Source organism: Drosophila virilis, unplaced genomic scaffold (genome assembly GCF_030788295.1).
Source record: "Drosophila virilis strain 15010-1051.87 unplaced genomic scaffold, Dvir_AGI_RSII-ME tig00001239, whole genome shotgun sequence".
NCBI lineage: Eukaryota > Metazoa > Arthropoda > Insecta > Diptera > Drosophilidae > Drosophila > Drosophila virilis.
Genome location: NW_027212831.1, coordinates 1,005 through 11,187, shown reverse-complemented (window position 1 = coordinate 11,187; position 10,183 = coordinate 1,005). Strand labels below are relative to the sequence as shown.

The 10,183-nt window shown below is 47.4% G+C and overlaps 2 protein-coding genes and 1 pseudogene across 2 annotated transcripts; 2 read left to right on the top strand and 1 right to left on the bottom strand.

Annotated features, from left to right (window-relative positions):
* The first annotated feature begins 79 nt into the window (after positions 1-79).
* On the top strand, positions 80-5,677 carry LOC116649749 (uncharacterized; annotated as a pseudogene).
* A 619-nt stretch (positions 5,678-6,296) lies between these two features.
* On the bottom strand, positions 6,297-7,211 carry LOC116649861 (splicing factor 3A subunit 2-like). Its single transcript, XM_032433077.2, has one exon. It carries the CDS (start codon positions 7,123-7,125, stop codon positions 6,343-6,345), a length of 783 nt encoding a protein of 260 aa, XP_032288968.1. The 5' UTR covers positions 7,126-7,211; the 3' UTR covers positions 6,297-6,342.
* Positions 7,212-7,441: 230 nt separating this feature from the next.
* On the top strand, positions 7,442-9,925 carry LOC116649862 (uncharacterized). Its single transcript, XM_032433078.2, has 2 exons — positions 7,442-8,080; positions 8,775-9,925. Exons 1-2 carry the CDS (start codon positions 7,720-7,722, stop codon positions 9,923-9,925), a joined length of 1,512 nt encoding a protein of 503 aa, XP_032288969.1. The 5' UTR covers positions 7,442-7,719.
* Positions 9,926-10,183: the final 258 nt, after the last annotated feature.

Sequence of the window (10,183 nt, the reverse complement as noted above, 5' to 3'; positions counted from 1 at the left end):
ACAATGAAAACCCCGCCAATATATATTCCGATAATAAACTATTGATATAAGAAATTCGTTTCATTTATAATATCGATAAGCAAGATGCGATATGCATACGTCTCTAAGAAGGAGCATTACCATTATTAAAATAAACAGAAGGGTACACAATAAGTAGTGAAAAGTCTTATTTTGTACACAGCGTACACAAATATTAGAAAAAACGCAAGGTAAATAAATTTGAGAAAAAACAGTATTGATAAATTCAATTTAATGTACAATTTGAATGCTTGTGCATTTAAAAGCTCTACACATTTATACATACAAACGTATGCAATTGTATACATATATAAGTATGTAGAACAGTGGTTTGATAAGAAAAAACGCAACAGTATAAAGACGAATATTAAATTAGTTTTGATGGGTATTTTTACAGTATTTTTATCAACAAATTTACTGCGTTTTTGGAAAGCATGAGCGCGTCAAGTGAAGGTGGAGCAGGCGGTGCGGTGGGTGGCAGCGCTGGAGGTACAGCTACGACAACGGCGCCTGGTATGTATTTGATGCGATATCTATAATGTATACTCACATAGGTATATATAAATACATATATGTGTTGGCATAGTGTGTATACATAACATTTTTGTGCTTTGCAACTGCACGTGTATGTGTGTGTGTGTGTGTGCTTGTGCCAGTGTACTTGTTAGTTCTCTTTTATGGTCGCATACGCGCGCAGTGTTTGTTACAATTTTCTTTTCCCACACATTCGTAGCATATGGCTGTGTGTGTGTGTGAATGTGTATGTTTTGTTGTTATTGTGAATCCGTTGTAGCGATGCCAGCTAGTATTTTTCGTGGCGTTGCCAATTAATATGAGCTAGAAAAGTGTTGTTCCATTCCTATTTTTTATTTTCTAAAATACAGCCACATTAAAAGCCGTTAAGATACGCACTCATCCCCATCCAAATACAATGCACTTGATATCCAACACAAACAAAACAAAATGCAATGGTATCACCCACACAATCGCACGTACACTTGCGTGGCGCCATAAACAGATACTCATTACCTCATTTGCCACCAGCAGCACATTCCACAGTTGCCGCCAAGATAACGCACGTGAAGGCCGACGGCGGCATTTCTATAACCGGAACGCCCATCATTAGCGGCGGCACCATTAAAGTGGCCACCGGCGGGAACACTGTGCAGACATCGCTCAGCGGCACACCCATTGCTTTGAACACTGGCCAGGCCACCACTGCCGCCTCTATACGAGCCATTGGCGCCGGCGGCCAGTCGACCCAGGTGCGCGTCGTCATGCCCATGATCAAGCAGCTGGAGAATGTCACAGCCACGGGCCGAACACAAATCACAGCCATACCGGCGACACCGGCTCGCAGCGTCTCGAATGCATCCATCACGGTGACACGGCCAGTTACACAGGCCACCTATTTGCCGCGTGCCAGCGTCACGGCCACACAGATGAGCGGCGTGGGTGTGACGGGCGCCCAACGACTGGTCACGCCGCTGCGTGCGACATCGACGGCCAGCGTTAGTCCGGCGCCCACGGGGCTCAGTAGCACGGGTAATTTTGTGCGCACCTCGCAGCCCTCGACGGTCATCTCGTCGGCCAATAGCCCCGCTACGGCGGCCTGGATGCAGAGTAACACCGGGCAGGTGCAACTCATACGTGCTATACATCAGCCCAGGCAACGCATCATTACCACATCAGCGGGCGTGAGCAGTGCCAACGTTTCCACAACAGCCACACCTGTTCAGACGCCAACATGTGAGCACAGAATCAACTAACAGTTCCTTATGGCCAATAACAAATGTTGCTTCTTTCAGCTCTTACCGTTTCTGCGGCACAGCCGATGCCGCCGCAGCAATCCGGACCCACGGGCATACCTCAGGCTTATGTGGCAACCGTTCTGCCACCGCGCCAGCACCAGGCGACGCTTGTCTATTCCTCAAATGTGTCAGCTGCCGGCTCGCCCAACACGATGTCAAATCAGCAGTCAATCCTCGCTTCGCCGTTGCCACGCCTATCGGCAGTGCGACGAGCGTCGCTGGCGGCACAGCCACAACACCGGGCGGCACCACCGTGACGCCACGTCAGGTGCGTCCCATACCGTTGGGCAAAAGCTTTCCGGCCACCAAACTGAACACGACAAGCATTAGCATTCGAGCGCCCAGCATACCGCAGCTTAACTCCAACGTTGCTCCGCCCACGCCAGTGAGCGTCTCCGGTGGCGTCACAGTGGCTGGTCGCGGTCCTGGTGGCACTGGCGCAGGAACAAAACGTGGCGCCCGTTGCTCTGACTGCCCGCAAATTTGCCAACCACACGAATCATTCAGCTGCAGCAGCCGGCAACTGGCGGCGCTCACCAAATCATTGGCTCCACCACGCGTCTGGCGCCGAATGTCATGCTGCAGCCCTTCCTCATGAGCACCAGCGCGGCGGCCAAAATGGGTAAGTGTGCCTATATACTATATACTTACAAAGAGACCTCAAATATTTAAATATATTTTTTAAATTTAATATTTATTTGTGGAGTTCTTGCAAGAGAAACCATGAAAGTTGGAAATTTGTTTCATGACAGCAGCTCAATTAATCGATAGATTTCTTATCATGATTCAATAGCTTCGTGTAAACCTTGTTGAACGTAAACAGTTTGCAATTGACAGCTCATGGCAAGGTTTTATGTATGTGTTTGTAGAGATACGCATAAATGTAGCTAAATATTCTCTGCGAATATCTTTTTTATAGAAGTATGCTATGGCTGCTCTTGTTAATAATAATAATAATAATATACATAATAATTTTTGTTTGGGTTTCTTTGCAGGCATTCGACCGCCGGTTACAATGACCGCCAAGGTGCAGCCCTCGCTGACCATTACGCAGTTGAATCCGATTGGCAAACTGTCGACGGCAGGCGGTGCTGGTGGGCCCACAATGGCGCCGCAGGGCGTGGCCAGCATACAGGCGGTGCCGAGTGTATCGGCCAGCGGCACGCCCAGCTCCGTGTCGGGTGGCAGCTCAGCAGCTGTGGCCGCTGCCGGCGGCGCCCACGGTGCTGCCTTTGACCATGGCGGACGTGGCGGACCCGCAAGCAACATTTTGACGGGCACCACTGACGCCCATCAAGAATGCCAGCGGCATAACTGTGGGCAAATGATGATGACACAGTCATCCGGAGTGGATGTGGCAACCAGCAGCGGCCCTGACACCCACTGGCACATCGACCAACTTGTTTCATACAGCAGCGCAGCGGCGGAGGCAGTGGCTTTAGCGTGTCAGCGACAGCGGGCAACTACGTGTCTACATCCCTCGGCGGGCCACATCCTTTTGCCGACGGGCAGCTCCGGCCATCTACTATGAGTCCATGCGGCCTCGACGGGGTGCTCTCGCTGACCACCACGACGGTCACCCAGAGCACCCATACGCACGGCCAGGCTTCACGCACAAGCCCGGCACAGGCCCAATTGGTGAGCATCAGTGGCTGGCAGCAGCCTTTCCGTTCCTCGCTGCCCTTGCCAAGCCATGCACAGCAAGTGGAACCGGCGGCGGATCCAAGCCACATTACGGTGCTGCCATTCGTCGGCAGCGGCAGGTGGCAATCGCACCATGGACATCAGCAGCTCCTCATAACCGGCGGGTGCTGCACATGCGGCTGTGGACCACCTCAGCACATGGTCATATACCGCTGCACACATCCGTCAAGGTGAAACCGGCGCCGTGCCAACAACGACCCGGCTGGCGGCGCCACAGTTAGTGCATTGCCCATGCCGGTGCCGGTGCCGGTCGCGGCAAATACACTCGTGTCGAGTTTTATGCGCAAACGCGATGCCGAAGGCTCGCCCATACGTGGTGTCAAGAATTGGCCGCCTACGCTGCTATCCATGAGCAGCAATAGCAACGCCTCCGCATCGGTGGGTAATGTGACTGCGGTGAATCTAGCTGGTGGCTCGGCATTTAATTTACAGCCAGTCACAGTGACGCCAGCGACGCAACCGCCGGACCACAACGGCGGTCAGCTCAGCCTAACTGTTGAGGCGCTGGCCAAGAAGGAACGTGAAGCGTGTCAGTTCCGCCGCCGCCGCCGCAGCGGCAGCAGCAGCAGCTGGTACATCCTCGGCGTCCCACAGCGTCCATGTCGACAACAGCGGGTTAGCATTGTGAGCACACGAAATGTGCGTGCCGAGTCGCCGGCTTCTTCTGATGGTTCCACCACAGTCTCGGCGAACTCTCGCCCGGCGTGGATCAGCAAATGCAGGACAGCAATCTGTCCATTAACCGAATTGGCGACGAACCTGCTGGAACTGCAGGGCGCGACAATGCCACACACTTTAATCCCATAAACGAGGTAAACTATTCTTTTTTCAATCAATTCGAACTCGTCCTCAACCTAATCCGGCGTATGCTGTCCCAGCTATACTCATCTCATCAGTCATCCTACCGCAAACGCATAAACGCTGGGCGCACGTAGCAGGCGGCGTTGCTAGCGCCTTTGTGGATGTGTCACAGCAACAGGCCATCGCATTTCTGGTAACAACACAAGCAACTACATGACGGCAAGCCAATTGCAGCAGGCGCGCATGAATGGCACCGGCGGAAGTGGCAGCAATTCCCGATTACGGCTTGGCACGCAAGAAACCCGCGACGCTCACGTGAGTTGTGAATTATTTTACCATATCTAATATGTTAAAACGAACGTTTGCTTTACATTCTAAAACCCATAGCAACGATAGCCAGCACTCCAATCAAGCCAGGCATCGTTATCACTGTCCCTGCCACCGCCAATGGGCAGCGTAAGCAGTCTCAGCAGCAGCACCACGCAAGAGGCAGCCTCGACTTTTATGCAGCAGCAGCAGCAGCAGCAACAACACAACATATGGCGGCCTGCTGGTAACGGCCGCTGGCAGCGCAGCCACCACGGCCAATGCCAGCGCTGGCGATGTGAATAATCAATCGTGTGGCTGGCAGCGGTTACGCCGGCTGTGGCTGGCAACAAGGAGAACGCAAATCCTGTGGACTTTGTGCTGCGACGTCCGCGTAATGGTGCGCTGCTCAATGTGAGTTACGACAACAGATGGGCGTCTGTCTAAACTGTTTCATGATAATAACACACGATTCTTGTCCATCATGCAGACATACAAGCCGACTGCACAAGCTGGCAAACAATCATTTCCATCGATACACGGACGTAAAGCCGCGCGATGAGCGACGCGCAACAGTCATTGATTTGGCCAATCAACCAAAATGTCAGAAGAAAATTAGCGGCTGGAAGATTCATCATTTGCGCTCGCAAATGGAGGATTTGGTAAGGGCAAGCAATTTTTTTTGAGGAGTTGCCTATACATGTATACAAATTACAGAATGATTCGGAAATGGTTAGCTTAAGCCAACTAGAAACAATGTTGAAGGTACTCGAAAAGGACAAAGACAAACTCGGTGAAATTGAGCGAATTAGTGAGCTTTTAAAGGTGAGTCAAAAAATCGATATGGATACATATGCGCATAACTAACTAAAACGTCTTTTTCACAGGCAACATACAACGTAGCAAGATTATCACCGACGGCATCAACGAGGCCCAAAATCAGTTGATGAAGATCTTTGATCACAAGCCTCATGTTCTCGACATAATCAAATCGTTTGCAATCGAAGCGCAATTTTAAGAAACGCGAAAAATTATAATTATGGCTGATGATGTTAAAGCGAATCGAAGCCTACAACGACACGTTGCGCCTTTAGCTATATATTCATATATTGATAAGTTTTGTATATTGCCTAAGATAACTATGTACGTCATTAGTTTTAAATTAATTTAATTTTTACGCATAAAAGTTTGTAGATAAAACTTTACAAAAAAAAAAACAACAACAAAACAGAAAAACTAAAGAAATCACACAAAAATAACTACACAATTATAATTAAGTATGTAATATTTTTTCAAGTCTTAAGCAAAGAAATAATAGAAATTCTATTTGTTGTCTTTTATTATTGATTTATAGACTACTAAGATTTTAGTTAATATGCAACCTGTCCACGATCCTGGAGATATTAGTGTATCTGCACTTACCTGATTCTGTTCCCCTTTAAATTCCAATCCTCATCCTGGTTCTGCTCATGCAGATGCTCCTTTAGATTGATGTATTTTCGAGGCAACAAAGACATCTACAGGTCGCATGGGATTTGAGATGAGTTCCTGCATTTGAAGCTTGCCATGACTGTCAATGGATTTTAGGTAATGGGAAGAATTTTTTAAGACTGTCACGCGTTAATTTGAATCCCGCCGAGAAATATGTTGAATATCTTTACTGTAAAGTATGGTTTTTATTGTGACTATTAGAAAAGTTAGGTTACATGGGTGGTGGTGGCGGCACGCCATTGAACATGGGATGCATGGTCGGACGTGGTGGTCCCGGCATGGGAAAGCCGGCTGGCGGTCCCAAGGCGCGATGCAGATTCGGCGGCGGCGGTGGCAATATCTTTGGCTCAAATTTGAACGCAAACTGCAAAAAGAATTGCTTGGTATCTCGATTCCAGTGCGTCCAGAACTTGCCCTCAGTTTTTTCCACTTCCCGCGACGGCACCTTAAAGCCAATTGTCTCATACGGTTCGGCCGCAAAGAGCAGATACTGCCACTTGCGATCTGGCGGCTCAATCTTTTGCTCATAGGCGGACATGAAGCGATGGCGCGGCACAATGCCGTCACTTATCTCTGGATAGTCGATCTGGAACAGCAGCGACTGCTGACCATTGGTGGGTTCACGCTGTTTTGTCACACGGTAGCCGGGACGGCCGATTTTCACAAACTTCTTGGGCTCCACGCGCGGTTTCTCGGGCGCTAGAAGCGAAGAGGGCGCATCTTTGGCCTCTTTGGCAGCACGACGGGCCAAATTCTCCTGATGCTTTTTGCCCTGCGTGTGCGCCAAGTAGCTCCCTTCGTTATTGTGGAGAGTCAGGCACAGTTTGCACTCATAGGAGCCAAGATGGTTTTTCATAAAATACGGATCCTTGTTTAGATCGATGGTTTCGAGCGCTAGCTGTCGCAGACGTTCTTTTCGCTCGCGATTTGTCTCTGACCAGGAGGCGACGCCACCGCTACCGGTTTTGCCACCGGCGCGATTCTGGAAATCCATGTTTTTAGTTAATTTAACTAGATCAACTTTTTACATGAAAAGCAAACGCTGTATTTTCGCTACACAGGGTTGTCAGGCTGTATTTGACAAACGACACTATCGATTATAGTTAATACCGATATTTACTGTAAATTATACTGAACACTAATAACCAAATCAACTAATAATGTAAATGGTTGCAATTATACTTTGTTATATAAAACTTTCGATTTGGCAATGAACTGTGGCAAATAGTTTTTAAGGCAGTTAATCGTCACACAAAAATAAGTTGCTTACTCGATGTATCGATAATTTAATTAATTCTGGATATTGCTGCTTTCAAGAAACGGTCACTCTGGTCAGTGTTAGGAGTTGCACATGTTTCCCATTTTTTGCATATAAAAGTTTAAATTAATTAAAAGTTCGGCCAATTATTAGCACTTAATAAGTGAGAGTAATAAATTGGTAGAATCCAAGTATATAATATCTAGTTCGTGTTTCATTTGAATCCTGTTTGCAGTCTGAAATGCGCTGCGAAAATAAATTGTAATGTAAATTTGTAGTTTACGACAATTCGCTGCGTAATTGGATACACCCGACTAAGCTTTAATTGAAATGGAAGAAGCGGAAAAGCATTGTTTTAAAACACCAGCAATGGCCAATGCCAGGCAGAATCAACCAAAAAATAACAAGATACCGATGTCTGCCTCGCAGCCGCCGTCGCGCAATGCGGGACCATCGCCCAAACGTATTATCAATAAAATACCATTGGATTTTAACAAATTAAAGCAGGTTGGCCTGCATATGAAACTGGCAGAGGCATTGAGTAAACAAAATATGAATGCAGCCAAAAATATTGCATCAGCAACGACTGCCTTGGCACCAACATCTGCCACCTCCGCTGCAGCAGCGCAGCCAAATGCGACAACGCCTGCTATGCATTCACAAAAGCAGCCGCAACGCGAGCATCAGACTGGTAATTACATTAACTGAATTAAATTTGATTGTACGTAAGAAGAAAAAGTGTGTAGGGGGGGAATTTTTATTTGGCTGTTTTAAATAATAATGTTATTATGTATGTGTATTGGCCATTACACATCTGTGACGTTCTGTAGCGCTGATGCGTAAGTGCGCGCTGTATTTTAAAGTTGTCAATCGGTGTTCGGTCCGAGTTCGTGACGGGACCCGAGCGACAATTTTTTTATTTTACTGAGTAAATCCGGTCTATACAAATAGAAATTTTAACTACGATTTTTTATTTTATTTTTAAACCTCTATTGCTGGTTATTTGCATCCAGCAATGCTCAGCATATCTCAGATGGTTAAATATTAACGCAATTACACCCTGGTGTAGGGCATTATATTTTTTTTGAGCCCTAACCCTGCAAAATTTGTTCAAGTATTATAATTGACAGGGTTGTTTGGGTTCTTTCTGTGGTGTAGCATGATAATGTGCGTGGTAGGATGTATGAATATTGAGACTTAGACTTGGGGGCCAGGGTTCAATTCACATAGCGGGATATTTTATTTTATTAATTTTATAAAAAAAAACATTTTTCTAAAGCGATTTATCACTTCTTGTTAGTGTTGTTCATATATAATTAATTCGATTTTGAAATATATTTGTATAAAACTTAAGTATTAATATGCATTTTTCAATTCAACTACAGCTTCAAAATCTGTCAGGAATAATAGCCCAGCGTCCGCGACTGAGCCATCGTCGCATATTAAAGCGCTTATTAAAAACAAAATAATGAACAAATCCGCACAATCTCAAATGCATCAACAGCCAACAGACACGACAACAACAGCGCCAAGCACTGAGATTAGTGGAGTACGCTCAGGAGCAGCATCTGGAGGTTTTACTATGCCCATAGCCAAGGCCGACTTGACGGCGCGTGCCAAGCCGGCCCTGTTGCTCAATCTGGTCAATCAGTTGCCCAAGCAGCGAGCAACTTGTGGAAGCATTAAACCTCAGCAACAAAAGAGGCAACAGGAGTCAAGATCAACACCACCTGCGCCACGCGCAGGATCATCACCAGTACGAGCACAAGCACAAGCACAAGCACCACCAGCAGCAGCAGCAACTGCAGCATCTGCACCATTGGCGAAATCTCCGCCGCCGCTGATTGTTCTGGAGAACAAGGTGTTGGCTCCCAATGAGAAGATCGATTTGAGAGCTCTGCGGCTGCCCAACGGCCAATCCGCTGCAGTGCCACCCTCTGCGCTAACCATTGTGCCCACTACGCCCAATGAGACCAGAAATGCAGACAATTTGAAAGAGCCCATGGAAAAAGCCAAAGATATTCTGGGAAAATTACAGGGTAGCAGTGCACCGGTCAAAAAAATGATACTGAATGTCAACAAGCTGAAAGTGCCACGTGAAGAGCTTGCCCAGTTGGCCAAGGAGGTGCGGAAGCAAGCAATGCAGCATGTGCAGCAACAGAAGCAGCCAAGCACTGACATTCCAGCCATAATACCGGTGCCAGCAATGGGCACTGGGCTAGCTCCCAGCCTAATTACAACTCCATCACCGTCCACAAGAACAAAGATTTGCAGCACAACGATAAGTCAAGTCGCCTCCACCTCCACCTCCTCCTCGGCGATACCATCAAAAACAACAATCCCGCCTTCATCATTGATAACTCCAATTGTAAAATCTTGCCCAAGTCCGATGATGGCATCAGCTGACGAAGCAGGCAATAACCACGTCTCGTTGACCGCAACCACATCTAGAGGAAAGCCGACATCATCAACATCATCATCTGTGGAAGTTAAAGCAGAGCCGGAAGCGATGAACTGTCCGCCGTGGATTTCATAGAACAGTTGACTGCCAAAAAGGATGCCGATCCCAATAACTATTTGGAGCTGTCCGCCGAGGAGCTGAGCATGAATGCCAAGTTTGGCAGCAGCCACAGCTCAAATCCAGCTCCAGTTTCGGTTAGACCCGAGGACTACCTGCCCATTGGCAAGATATTGCAAATGCAGGATATGGATATATTGCATGCCACATTGAATGTGAATGGCGGCAACAAGCCGAATGTCTTGTATTAGTCCCAATGCCATCAAATTGCAAAGC